General features: G+C 41.6%; 1 protein-coding gene across 2 annotated transcripts in view; it reads right to left on the bottom strand.

Moving 5' to 3' along the window:
- P2RX1 (purinergic receptor P2X 1) overlaps positions 1–14,161 on the bottom strand; it is a 50,436-nt gene extending 36,275 nt beyond the window's left edge. For both annotated transcript variants that reach the window (XM_058164412.1, XM_058164413.1), the window contains exon 1: positions 13,879–14,161. In XM_058164412.1, coding sequence (XP_058020395.1) covers positions 13,879–14,015 — 137 coding nt within the window. In that variant the 5' untranslated portion in view covers positions 14,016–14,161. The remainder of the gene's footprint in view (positions 1–13,878) is intronic.
- Between the last annotated feature and the right edge of the window lie 703 nt (positions 14,162–14,864).

Below are 14,864 nucleotides of genomic sequence, written 5' to 3' on the forward strand. Positions count from 1 at the left end.
AGAGAGAAGTTGATAAATGATTAGAATTTAGGGCAAAGGGTAAGATTAGATATACAACATAAACAAAAGAAGGAAAATAAAAATGAGAGAAAATATACTTTATTAATGTAAGTATATAAAATGCATTGGAAGAGAACTAAAAGTTGTATGAATTTGAAACCTGGCCAATATTCTGTTCAGAAAAAATGCAACGTATGTTAATGTGTGTCTTAAAAAATAAAATTACGAAAAATAGAGAGGTCTTTAAGGGTTGTTCATAAGTGCACCAGCTTGTCTACCATCCCTGTCCTAGTGTTCCCTTTTATTCGTATCCATTTCATGTATTCATAATCATGTTTATACTTATATCTATTATCTAAGACATGCTTGATAAATAAATAAAAAATAAATTCACTAAACAAACTGTTGTAAATTGAGGGCTACCTGTATTAGATTACAATTCCTATTATTCTCAGACAAGGCATTCCAAGCGTCAGGCTGGAAAAGGCTGACTTTGTAAGTCTTTAATTGATTGGCAGCTATTCTCAGAAATTAAATCTGGAATGGCAGAAGTGCAATGCTTCAAATCACAGATCAGGTCTTGCATTAAATACATATGGCTGTGTTCAACACAAAATATGTTCCAGCTGTTCCCTTTCTTAAAAATAGTAGCAGCAGGTTTTTTTTTCCTGGTGCCACCATTTTCCTCCTATTTTTACATCTTCATGTAAAGTTTCAAGTTTTAATTTTTCAAGCTATAACTCATCCCTCCCCTAGAGAACGTCAAATCATTCAGCTGGTGCAAATAGCTTGGGAATTTTACTTACTATTTATGGTGTCTTACTGTATGACTCTTCCAAAAAAGGCAATATTCACATCCCCAAAAATTACTAGGTGCTAATTTGTATGGATGGATGCCGATGTAGAAATAATGATAAAAGTACAATCTGAAGAGTAATATTCATTTAATCCTAGTAAGAGAGACTTCAGACACCTGTGTCTACTATCCAAATGTTGATAGCAGTGGTCAAATATGAACCGGTTTACTACCGGTTCGCTGTGCATGCGCATGTGCAGGGCACACCGTGTGGGGGGGGTGATCAGCTGTGGCGCATATTCTTTTTTTTACTTTTAAAAGCATTTTTTTTCAACCTATTCGGCTGAATGCAGCATTGCAGGCTAATTCTGCTGACTGCCAGCAGCCTGACCGGATCAATGTGAACTCAGCCTTCCATCCTTCCGAAGTCAGTAAAATGAGAACCCAGATTGTTGGGGGCAATATGCTGACTCTATAAACCGCTTGGAGAGGGCTGTAAAAGCACCGTGAAGCAATATATAAGTCTAAGTGCTGCTGCTATCCTACCATATGCTACTACATTAAATAGCATTCTTGTCGTCCTTTGCATGGTTTCCTGACCTGGTCTACCTCAAAGGGTTGATAACTACTTACTGTTCTTAAAGAAGACATCCTCATAACATATGCAATGGATCCCTAATCCATTGCAGAAGCAGCCTCCTTATCTATCTCACATTTAAAGTAATGTTCAATCTCTTTCCATTTATGACTGTATGACTATAACTTGTTGCTGGCAATCCTTATGATTTATATTGATATATTGACCATCAATTGTGTTGTAAATGTTGTACCTTGATGAAGGTATCTTTTATTTTATGTACACTGAGAGCATATGCACCAAGACAAATTCCTTGTGTGTCCAATCACACTTGGCCAATAAAAATTCTATTCTATTCTATTCTATTCTATTCTATTCTATTCTATTCTATTCTATTCTATTCTATTCTATTCTATTCTATTCTATTCTATTCTATTCTAATGTTCTCCATCTTCTCCCAGCACAAATCTTGGCATGCAAATGATCTATACCTCCATTCACAATGATGAGGACTGGTATCTAGTGTGCTCATCTTAGTGACAACCATACCCCTCTCTTCTGGGTCACTAGTCGCCACGATATAAAACAGTTGTTGAGACTTGAGCGCAGAGAAGAGCAACAAAGATGATTAGGGGATTGGAGGCTAAAACATATAAAGAATGGCTGCTGGAATTGGATATGTCTAGTTTGATGAAAAGAAGGACTATGGGGTGACATGATAGGAGTGTTCCAATATTCTCAGGGGCTGCCACAAAGAAGAGAGAGTCAAGCTATTCTCTAAAGCACCTGAGGGCAGAACAAGAAGCAATGGTTGGAAACAAATCAAGGAGAGAAGCAACTTAGAACTAAGGAGAAATTTCCTGACAGAACAATTAATCAGTGGAACAACTTGCCTCCAGAAGTTGTGAATTCTCCAACACTGGAAGTTTTTAAGAAGATGTTGGATAAACATTTGTCTGAAATGGTATAGGGGTTTCTACCTAAGCAGGGAGTTGCACTAGAAGACTTCCAAGGTACCTTCCTTCTCTTCTCTTCTCTTCTCTTCTCTTCTCTTCTCTTCTCTTCTCTTCTCTGATCTTTGTGGTCTTGTTGGCTTGGGTTGCAGGAGAAACCAGATACCTGGTATCTGCATTAGACTCTTTCTGAGTAATTCCTGGTCCATTTTTCACAAAGTGCCATCCTGCCCTTTCTTTGAGAAGATCTTTTATTAAACAAGCATCCAATAGTATTTCAAAATACCACTGTGCCTAATCTGTAAAAAATAAGGACCGATGGTTGATTTAATAGGAAGAAAAATAGGTTGCTGGTTCTGTCCTAAATGGCTGCATTAAAGGTTTTCCATTACTTCTGCCCATGAAGGGTTACATGATTGCTGAATTTTCTAGGGCTTTTATTACTTTTTAGCGGTGGGGAAGGAAGAGGCTTTACTTACTGTAAAGTCATTCTGCATGCCTCAAATACCAACTGTGGTCATTTCTTCCTGGCACTACTCTTAGACTTTTCCATTGGAGGGTGGTATGTAAAAGCTGGATGTCAACTCACAAAGCATCCCTGGCCTGCTCTCAAGTTGCCATAGGCAAGGGGGATGGGGAAACGAGCTTTGCAGCTGCAGCAAGGAAATTGTGTGCTTTACTTCAGCGAGGAAATTGTGCGCTTTACTTTACTGCTTTTTGACTTCAGTCAAAAAAAAAAGCACATTCCAGCCATCTCTCTGTCAAGGCCCTCTCCATGGTTACCCACAGTGGCTGGAGGGGAGTGATCTCTACAACCTGCGAAATTGCTTGGTTGGAGAATGTGACTTGTTGGGGGGGGGAACAGGGTTAGAAACGGGACATAAATTAAGTGAGGTCAGAGTTGGCTTCACTTGGAACGTGCTGACATGAAGCTCCTAATAAAGGACTGGATTTCTTTTGAAGCTGGCTCGAGGCTCATGATTTATTTAGCGCATTGGTTGGAACCCTGATAGCAAAATTGACAAGATTTCAGCAAATTTCCATTTCCAGCCAGTGACAGGAAGAAAAGTAAAGCGCACAATCAACCAATGGAACAGCTTGCCTTTGGAAGTTGTAGGGCCATGATGGTGAACCTATGGCATGCGTGCCACAGATGGCACGTGGAGCCATATTTGTGGGCACGTGAGCGTTGCCCTAGCTCAGCTCTAGCGCACATGTGTGCGCAGGCCAGCTTATTTTTGGGCCTTCCGGTCCCACCAGAAGTCGAGAAATGGGCCGTTTCTGGCCTCTGGAGGGCCTCTGGGAGGTGGGAAAGGCTGTTTTCGCCCTCTCCAGGTTTCAAGATTAGGGTCACAGAAGTCCAGTTTCAAATCCAGAATCAGCCATGAAACTTGTGGGCTTCCATGACCTTGTGTCAGACATCTTCTCCCTGCTGCTTTGGACCTCTAGTCTACTGGGGAATTATGGCCCTTTTAAAATCTAAGAACTTTAATTCCTAGAATTCTGGGAGTTGAAGTTCACAGATAGTAAAAGAGCCGAAGTTCCTCACCCCTGTCCTAGAAGAAAGATGGAACTTTCATGTTGCAGATAAGGACAGATTACATAACAGATTCCGTGTTCATAGTATGAAACCCTTTGCTCTTTTCTTGGTGTCTAAGGATGCAACCAGGAGTTAGGAGTTTTGTCATCTGTGTTTCTCATTTACTGAAATGCCTTTTCATCCCAGCCTGGCGATGTGCCTTTTACAAGATTTTCCAGAAGAAACATAGATCTTTAAGACGTCAAAACTTACTTGAGATACAGGACTAAAATGAATCCATCCTTATCGCTCAGCATGCCAAATTCTTATTCCCAGGCTTTCAAGAATAGGGTAAAGGCCAGATCAGCTACAAGCAGGAAATGTCTGGAAAGTTTTCTGTCTGCTGAAAATGCCCATATTATGAGACATTTAACTTATTCTGGCAGCTGAAACCCAACAAAAATGAATAAAGGCCAAGATTTCCACAGATAAGAAATCAATCAAAACTTGAGCTATGCACAGCAGCCGGAATTATATTATATCTGTTACCAGAACTGTACGAAAAGCTGGCATTGTATTGAATGCTTAGGAAATTTAAAGAGTGTGTGGCGTTTTTAGGCAACATATGAATGTCTGTGCTATTTTAATTTGTTATATAGGCACTATATACAATACCTAGGTATTATGCAGAATGACAATAACTACTTGGGCAAATTATGAAAGAGTCATGAAAAGAGTTAGGGTTAGGGTTGGGGTTAACCTTAACCTTTTATTGAAAAGATGTATATGAAAATGAAAGAAGAAAAGTACAGGACTTTCTTGCGGAAAACAACAACAACAACTAGAAAAAGACCAATATTACCTATTTGTTGCAACAAGAAAGGCTAAAATGGCATTTTGGTGGGACTGTTTTATACTTTGCTAATTTGCCTTTTGGCATTGCATAGATATGTGTAATATGTGAAATATTAAGCATTTCATACTTTGATGTCCCGTTTCTGGCATTCTATAGATTTCCTAGGCATTCTGTAAAATGCCTAATTTCACACATTGACAGTAACATATATAACAGCTTTGGAATTCAAACCCTAAGATTGAGAATCTTCAATCAACTATCCAATCAGTCAACCTCTCAGCCAGCAAAACGATCAGGTTAGTGATGGGTCCACATACAAACTGATTTATTTTTCAACTAAGGCAAGCCGATAGCTAATGCTCGGTGAATCCAATATTCTATTTTCCAGCAATGGTCACAGGCATGTCCTTTGGAAGAAATTCACCAGTTAAGGCTTAAAGCAACAGGCTTTCTCCCCTATTGCTCCCCAGCAATAAGTAGAGTTTTTACCAGGTAGACCAATGATGGCGAAAGTTTTAGGCACCAAGTGCCCAAACCGGAATGCACACATGCATATGCGCATGCGTGCCGGAGCACTGAAAACTGGTGCACCCTGTGTTTCTGGCACATGTGTGCCGGAGGCTCAAAGACCAGGTGGCCAGGGCGCACACGCTCCCTGGCCAGCGGGACTTTGGGTTTCTGGTGCTCCGGCATGCATGAAGACCAGCTGGCCGGTGCACATGCGTGCTCTGGAAACCAAAAGAGCAGTTGGCGATGGCACGCATGTCCACAGAGAGGGCTCTGCGTGCCACCTCTGGCACGCATGCCATAGGTTCGCCATCACGGAGGTAAACTCTCTCTAAACATGGAGAATTCATTTGGTTGTGGTGACCAAAAGAGTTTTCCTCTGCCTATTCCTTCATGAATTTATTTAGCCCTTTGGGGGCTATATCAATTGGAATTCAGCTTAACAGCCAATTGCATAAGGTCGTTGTGTATTTTCCTTGGCCTGCCCTACATTTACAATTTGCTGATCTCATTAGACGGCCTTGGATTCTAGTATTGGGAGAGCGGAAGTTAAGGAAGGATGATTAATTGAGTTTGGGCGGGACTCCTATCCAGGGACCTCCCTGAATAACAGAATTTCGACTTCAGTTTATATTCTTGCAATGTTGTATACAGGCAGGGGTGGGATCCTACCAATCTAGCAACCGGTTCGCTGCATGCATGTGTGCAGTTTGGAGAAAACTCACCTTCCACATTACTGCCGGCAAGGAAAACAGCTGAGGCACAGCAATCCACTCTGCCGTGGTGATTAGCTGGGCTTCAAAAATGGAAATATAGGTGAGTATAACGCAGGGGAGGGCAGGCGGGTGGGCCAACTTCAAAATCGGAGTGAACCTGTTTGCTCACAGCTGATAGTCGATGCTAATGGTTCGCCCGAACCTGTAGAATCCCACCACTGTACACAGGTGCTCGGCTGTAAGTTTCTGAACTCAAGACAGATTTACTTCTAAATAGACCTGCCATAGGATTACAGACTGGGTTTGTACAACATTCCTAATTTGGCTACTGAATTTCTAAATACACCAAACAGGAAACCAGATTAAGTCACTAATATTAAAACTAACCAAATGTAGCATATTGTGGTGAAGACAGCACTTGGAACTAGCTGTCTGGTTAAGGCATTGTCTTTCCCCGTTCTCATCCTCTGGGCAGTCCAGGCTACAAATGCATACAGCTCTTTTAAACAATGAAACATCCTTTGAATGTCTCTGTGATTTGTAGTCCCAAATTGCAAGAGAGAGGTAGAAAGAGAGAGCAAAACTTGAAATTACAAAGTATCCCCAAAATCTGGATTGCAAATCCTAAGAGTCTCTTCTCCCAAATTTTTAAACAGATGTGGAACAAATATTTCATGATTTCTCTTTCTGCTGAATACAATTAACAAGAAACCATGAAATATTTGACTGTTTCTTGGACCATAAGAAAGGCTGAGTGCCAAAGAATTGAGGCCTTTGAACTGTGGTGCTAGAGAAGACTCCTGCGAGTCCCTTGGACTGCAAGGCGAACAAACAAGTCAGTCCTAGAGGAGATCAACCCTGACTGCTCTTTAGAAGGCCAGATCCTGAAGATGAAACTGAAATATTTTGGCTACCTAATGAGAAGGAAGGACTCCCTGGAGAGGAGCTTAATGCTGGAAAAGATTGAGGGCAAAAGAAGAAGGGGATGACAGAGAATGAGGTGGCTGGATGGAGTCACTGAAGCAGTAGGTGTGATCTTAAATGGACTCCGGGAGATGGCAGAGGACAGGAAGGCCTGGAGGAATGTTGTGCATGGGGTCGTGATGGGTCGGACACAACTTCGCAACTAAAAACAACAAATCTGGATTAAATTAAATTATGTTTTCCTTTCCTCTGTCTTTATCCAAGTCTACTATTGAAAATTGACCTAAAGGTAACATCACCCAAGTCAAATGTTACTCTTGCTCAAATAACACTATGAACCTCTGGGATAGAAAAAATGAAAAGATACAAAGACAAGTTTTAATTTTTAAATAAAAATAAAAACTTTAGGAAAACAGAGAATCCACCAGTTTCATTCTGGAAACTACCCCACCTTAAATTGTGTGATACTGAATGGTAGGGGCATCAGCGGGGATATATGAAAAAATCAAAATGGTGCCTGTGAACCATACTTGTTCAGCATATGTAAAAGAAGAATCAAGGTTTTAATCATGCAGCCATGGCCCATACTTCACCTTTTTTTAAAAAAAAAATTCCCATGAAATATCCCTGACCTCAGTGCAAAGGTGCAGTAAAGGTGAGTTGTAGGATCAGCACAATATCTATCACAGCATTTTCCTCCCAATTCCAAGATGAAAGGAAAGCACGTTAATATGGCTGTAAGGACAAGACCTGAAGAATACAATTTATCTGGCCTTTTTCTTTGGATCAGATGCATTCAGAGGTGGGTTTCAGCAGGTTCTGACCAGTTCTGGAGAACCGGTAGCAAAAATTTTAAGTAGTTTGGAGAACCGGTAGTAAAAATTCTGATTGGACCCGCTCCATCTATTCTTTGCCTCCCAAGTCCCAGATGATTGGGAGGAAATGGGGATTTTGCAGTATCCTTCCCCTGGAGTGGGATGGGAATGGAGATTTTACAGTAACCTTCCCCTGCCATGCCTACCAAGCCATGCTCACCAAGCCACACCCACAGAACCAGTAGTAAAAAAATCTGAAACCCACCACTGGATGCATTGCATCTCTTTAATTCACACTGTTACGGAAAAATATAATTTAAAATTTCTTTAGGATTGTTTCTTTAAGGATGTTTTCCTGTTCACCATCCCATCCTGGAATTCTCAGCCAGTTCTTCACCCAGATCTAACTTAGCTTCTGAGATAAGTTGATTGAAGGACAACCATCACTTTTAGACAAAGGTGTGACTTCCTTCTTGCTAAGAGTCACTTCTAGGCAAAGCCTCTATTCCACCACTCAGCTGCCATCCCCATTCGATGCATCTCCAGGCATTCTTGACCATGTTGGCTGGGGATAATAGCCGTTGGAGTCCAGCAGCAGCTGAGCACCACTCAGCCTTCCATCCTTTATAAGGTAGGTAAAATGAGGACCCAGATTGTTGGGGGGGCAATAAGTTGACTTTGTAAAAAAAAAAATATACAAATAGAATGAGACTATTGCCTTATACACTGTAAGCCGCCCTGAGTCTTCGGAGAAGGGCGGGGTATAAATGTAAACAAATGTAAACAAAAGACCCCAAATTCCCTAACCTTGCATTGATAGAATTAAATCTTGTCAAATGACCTAGTAAAAACAGGAAGCTGAAATCTTAAGAGTTTCACTCTTCAAATACTGAGTTTTGAAAAGTTTTCAGCTTTCTCTCTCTCCCTCATCCCTCCCAAACAGGTTTCTCTGAGAAATACCCCTAAGTGTTGGATGCTTAGACAGGAAAAACAGCTGCTTCCTTCTGCAAACAGCCCCGATGATCAGCAAGGATCTATATCAGTGGTTCTCAACCTTTATAGTGCTGCAACCCCTTTAATACAATTCCCCACGATGTGGCGACCCCAACCGCAGGAGAAAAAAAGTGGCAAGCTGTTTTTTTGAATTTATCGCGCCTGAAGCCGTATTGGCTAGCGATCTGAACTGCTTGCGATTGCCTTGAGGACAGAGGCATTAAAGCGGAGGCTCCTCCCCTATTAAGTTTATCGCGCCTGAAGCCAGATTAGGCTAGCAGTTGGGAGTGATTGCAGCTGGCTTGAGAGGGAGACATCAGAGCAAAGATTTCTCTCTTTTTTAATTCATCGCGTCTGTAGCTGAATTCGGCTAGCGATTTGAAGAGCCTGCAGCTGGCTTGTGGAATCAACCATTGGAACGCAATTCTTTGACTCGCAAGTATACTTCCCATATTTCCGATGGTCTTAGGCGACCCCTGGCAAATCGTCATTCGACCCCCAATGGAGTTGCGACCCACAGGTTGAGAACCGCTGATCTATATGCTATCCTTCTATTTTGAAGGACAAAAGGGGGATAGATGTTCCAGGGGAGCATCAACACCAGACTAACTTTTGACCTAACCATCAACACAGTGATTGATGTGGCACAGTGCCCCATAGTGAGTTATTTCTGGCTTGTTTTTCACATTTTTAACCATTAGCATTATGGATATTTACACCACTACTTACTTCTACTGTATTTTTTCATATCCTTGGATATGCAAAGGAAAAATAAAATTAGAATGTTAAATAGACCTACTACAAGGTGATTACTTGCCTAATTAAGAAGGCATGTCAAAATAGCAGCCAGAGAGCTGTTTTATCCATTCTTTGAATGAAGTGGGAAATAGACAATGTTAGAATGCTGGATTATGTTACATAAGAATATACATTTGTGGTGAATGTTAGGATTTTTTAATGCAACCATGTGTATATACTATATTAGATAGGGGGAGAGCTATAATAAAGTTCCTACATATATACGATAGATAGATAGATAGATAGATAGATAGATAGATAGATAGATAGATAGATAGATAGATAGATAGATAGATAGATAGATACAAGGACACAGTGGCTCAGTTGCTAAGATGCTGAGCTTGTCGATTGAAAAGTCGGCAGTTCAGCAGTTCAAATCCCTACTGCCACGTAATGGGGTGAGCTCCCATTACTTGTCCCAGCTTCTGCCAACCTAGCAGTTCAAAAGCACCTAAAAAATGCAAGTAGAAAAATAGGGACCATCTTTTGTGGGAAGGTAACAGCGTTTCTTGTACCTTTGGCATTTAGTCATGCTGGCCACATGACCAAGGAGATGTCTTCGGACAGCGCTGGCTCTTCTGCTTTGAAATGGAGATGACCACCGCCCCCCAGAGCCGGGAACGACTAGCACATATGTGCGAGGGGAAACTTTACCTTTACCTTTTTATACACACAGACATACACATACTGTATTTACCATTTCCCCCCTAAAAGGGGTGAAAATTTAGGTGTGTCTTATACACCAAATGTAGCCCCCCCCACCCACTGCCCCCTGCCCTTTGGCCTCTGCCTCCCAGCAATTTACCTCCTTGCAGCAAGCAGCAAAAAGAAACAGCCCATTTCAGCTTCAGCACAACCTAATTAGCACAAGTTGATTGTCCATTGGATCGGCCTCCCAACTCTCACCTGTTTCAGGCTGCAGGGATTGCCATTACCTATGGATGCGCAGGCCTCTGCTGCTTCCTGCAAGGAGGTAAATTGCTGGGAGATTTTTTTTTCTTGTGCTAATCAAGCTATGCTGAACACGAAAATGAAAGTAAAGCAGGTTATTTGCTAGTTGCTGCAACGAGGCAAAATTGCTGAGAGGCAGAGCCAGATTTCTTTTTCTTGTTTTCCTCACCAAAAAAGGTAGGTGCATCTTATAGTCCGGAGTTGCCCATGGAGTCACTCCGGACTATAAGACACACCTACCTTTTTTGGTGAGGAAAACAAGAAAAAGAAATCTGTCTCTGCTTCCCAGCAGTTTTGCCTCGTTGCAGTAAACAGCAAGAAATCTACATATACATACACACACACACACACACACACAGACAGACAGACAGATAGATAGGGAGGGAAAGAGAGAGAGAGAGTGATCGAGAGAGATCTCCCCACAATGATATAGTCAAATCCCCACTTGTCATAAGGATACCACATATAAACAAGCAATAGAACTTGGATCATATAGCTGCCATCTTGACTTTTTTGACCACCCCAGATGCTCCTCCTGGATCTTTTCCAATTAGCATAGGGAATGCTAAAGTATATGGGCAGATGTTTCACTTGATATTAGATTCAGATGCCTTTTTAGTGCTGAAACAAATTGCTTTGGGAGGCAATCAGTGTGCAAAACAGAATACAAGAAAGTAAAAAAAAATGGTAGCTATAACAATTTTTAGATTTTCTTTCTTTAATTGGGGGAGGAAGGAATGATTATTCAATGGTGAAACAGAAATTCTGCTTCAGTCAGGCCTGGTGGTGTTTGAAAAAACTCCCGCCCAGCATCCTGAAGATCCTCAGCTTCCCACAAAAATGACTTAGAACAGTATTTCTCAACCTTGGCAACTTTAAGATGTGTGGACTTCAACTCCTAGAATTCCTGACTTAGAACACTGGCTTAGAACAATAGGATGTCAATTCCTGAAGCAACAATATGCACAATATCCTAACAAACTGTGTCTTACAGCTTAAAGACAAAGTCCTTTTTGTATCAAGTTAAACACTATCTGGGTGTACAGTGTACCCATAGTTGGTCAATTTTTTTCTTCTTTGGGATATTTTCTCACTTTTCCAGTCTAATCTCCAACTAGTCTCCCATCTAATTATTACTAAAATCTAATTGGCACATAAGATTTGTGCCAATCTACTTCAGTGACTTCAGTATTCTTAACAGGATTGCCCACCCGCCTCAAAAAAAAAAAAAAGGAGAAAAGATGGTGGTCTCTCTAATGGAAGCTTGCCAGCTCCTGCTTTGAGTTTCTGAGTCTCTGAGGTGGGGTGGGCTTCAAAAAATTTAGCAAGGAGTTCTCTGCCCGGTTGCTGGGTTGGTGTGGCCATGGTGGGCGTGGCTTAGTTGGCCTCTTGCACCATGGCGGTGGGGAGGGGGCATTTTTGCCCTCCCTGGGCTCTGGAGGCTTTCCTTGAGCATCTAGGAGGGTGAAAACAACCTCCCCAGGCTCCGGAGGCCCTCTGGAGGCTGGAAATGGGCCCATTTCCGGCCTTCCCGAACTTTCAGTAGGCCTGTTTTTCGCCCTCCTCGAGCCTCCACGCGTACCCTGCACTTACCTGTAGGGACTCCTGGGAGGGGAGGGGCAGGATGGGCAGGCAGGCCCAGCCAGGAGTGGGATTTGGGGGTTCTCCTAATTGCACAGAATCTTAGCTAGAGGTTCTCCTGAACCCCTGCGAACCCCCAGCAGCCCACCCCTGCTCTAAGGCCAGGATAGCACAGGTAGTCCTTGAATTAGAACTAGTGGTTTTACAACCATTTGAAGTTATGATGGCCTTAGAAAGAGTGGTTTTCATGCATAGCGGAGAATTGAATCCTTCGATACGCAGCTCTTTCAGCCAGCCCCTAGAGATGAGAGTGTATTTAAAACGGGATCAAAAGTGAAGTAAAGGTGCTTTTTCAAGAGGCAACTGGGCTTTCTTTGTTTTTCCTTGAAGGTGTTTCGCTTGTCACCCAAGAAGCTTCTTCAGTTCTTTTGAAAAAGCACCTTTGGGACAATCCTGACCTGGAATGACTGAGAATCTCCATAGACATCAAGAGTAGACAAGACCTAAGTTTAACTCACAGAATCATCTATTGTAATGTCCTTCCTGCTAAAGACTACTTCAGCTTTAATTGCAATAATACTAGAGCAACTAATAGATTTAAACTTAATGTCAACCGCTTTAATATTTTCTGCAAATATGACTTCTGTAACAGAATCATCAGTGCTTGGAATACTTTACCTGACTCTGTGGTCTCTTCCCATAATCCTAAAAGTTTTATCCAAAAACTTTCTACTATTGACCTCACCCCATTCCTAAGAGGACCATAAGGGGCGTGCATAAGCGCACAAACGTGCCTACCGTTCCTGTCCTATTGTTTTTCTTTTCTTCTTCCTATACATATATATGCTTATACCTCCTTATATTTACTCATATATGTGTTTATATACTATATAATCTTTTTTGTATGATACCTACATATATTGTTGTGACAAAATAAATAAATAAAATAAATAAATTAAGTAAAGGGTTGTAATGCAATTCCTGACCCATAATCCTGACCTTGCCAAGATGAGTGACAACTGGCCAGGTTTTGAAAGAGAAAATGAAAGGGAGTAGAAACCTTAGCATGGCTGGAAGTCTTGCTAAACAACAACTCCATCTTGGGAAGAGCTGACTCTTGTTCCAGATGTGAGTAGAAATGCCACATTTTAAATCTAGCTGCTCCAGATGAAAAGCAAAGAATCGGCCAAGAGGGGGATACATACAGAGAAAACCAGGAGATGGTTGCCATGTGCAATTCCATACCTTTAAATGGGTTTTCATAGCCTATATAAGGACTTTTGCCCTCAATTACATTTTCAGGTAATTCAGACCATCAAAAACCATCAAAAACTAAAAATGCTCATTAGTTCCTTACATAACCCACGAATGGATGACATTGATCAACTAAATGTCTGCTAGTTAATCAAGAGCATTAATAGGAATAGCAATTGCTTTACAACACTCTCTGGGTGGTTAATATCAGCCTATTGCTCCAGTGGTGAAATCCATTTTTTTTACTACTGGTTCTTTGGGCGTGGCTTGGTGGGCATGGCAGGGGAAGGCTAGTGCAAAATCTCCATTCCCACCCCCATTCTCATTCCCAAAATCTCTGGTGCCAGCCAGAGGTGGTATTTGCTGGTTCTCTGAAATACTCAAAATATCCGCTACTGGTTCTCCAAATTGCTCAAAATTTCCACTACTGGTTCTCCAGAACCTGTCAGAATGTGCTGGATTTCACCCCTGTATTGCCCCCAGTAATCTAGGTCCTCATTTTACCAACCTCACAAGGATAGAAGAATGGAAAGCTGAGTCAATTATTAAACAGATGGGATTCACGGATTGGGCATCCAGTCACAGTAGAAACAAACGAGAGAACTGAATGGCTCCCTTGCCTGATCCTGAACACTTACCCAATGATGTAGGAAAGGACCACCAGCTGGATCAGTCGGAAGGTTATGCCCACCTTCTTGTTGTGGACCAAAACCATCCTTGGGGTGTCATATTCAAATAGAAATGAGGAGATTTTCTCTGTGAATTTATGGCCCATAAGGAATAGCTGATGTGGTTTCTTTTGACGGCTGCAGCAGTTCAGAGTCTTCTGCTGATTGATTCTTCCAAAGTTTGTCTTTCTCACGTTCTGCTAATTTTCTTTAACTTCTCAGCAGGCTCCGTGGTCTCACCCTGTAAGCAACAGCAGAGGGGTTTTTTTCCTCTTACTGGGTGTAGTAGTTTACTTTACATCTCCTTAGATGGTCTGGGGGTGGGACGGGGTGTGTTTACTGAGTGGAGGCAGTCGCAAACAACCATCCAAGAACAGCTGAACAGGAAAGATTCATTTTTGCATCCTGCTCTGGACAATTATAGAATGGAGTGATGGTTCCAAAGGTTAGAATGGTTAGAATGACGACCTCGGTGTTTCACAAATTAAAATAAGAAAAGTTTCTGTTATCCCAAGTCTATTACATCCCAGGGGGTAACACTTTAGTTTTGCAGGATTAAAAGCTCAGAAGGAGTTTGGGGTTTGGGGTTAAAATGCAATTCAAATCTCTAGGCTTGCCAGAAAAACACGGCTTAAAATCCACAAAGCTTTAGATCAGGGGTCTCCAACCTTGACAACTTTAAGACTTGTGGACTTCAACTCCCAGAATTCCTCAGCCAGCTTTGCTGGCTGAGGTATTCTGGGAGTTGAAGTCCACAAGTCTTAAAATTGCCAAGGTTGGAGACCCCTGCTTTAGATAATCATTGGATGGCAAGCAAAATCTACCTTACAAGTTGGCTGTGATGATTAAATGCAAAGGAGGAGAGATATCAAGAATGTTACTTCAAGGTCTTTTCAGGAAAGGGCAAATTAAAATGAAAAAAGTAAACATAAAATATTATAAAATATATTTTTTAT

The sequence above is a fragment of the Ahaetulla prasina genome, chromosome 1, assembly GCF_028640845.1.
Source record: "Ahaetulla prasina isolate Xishuangbanna chromosome 1, ASM2864084v1, whole genome shotgun sequence".
Lineage (NCBI taxonomy): Eukaryota > Metazoa > Chordata > Lepidosauria > Squamata > Colubridae > Ahaetulla > Ahaetulla prasina.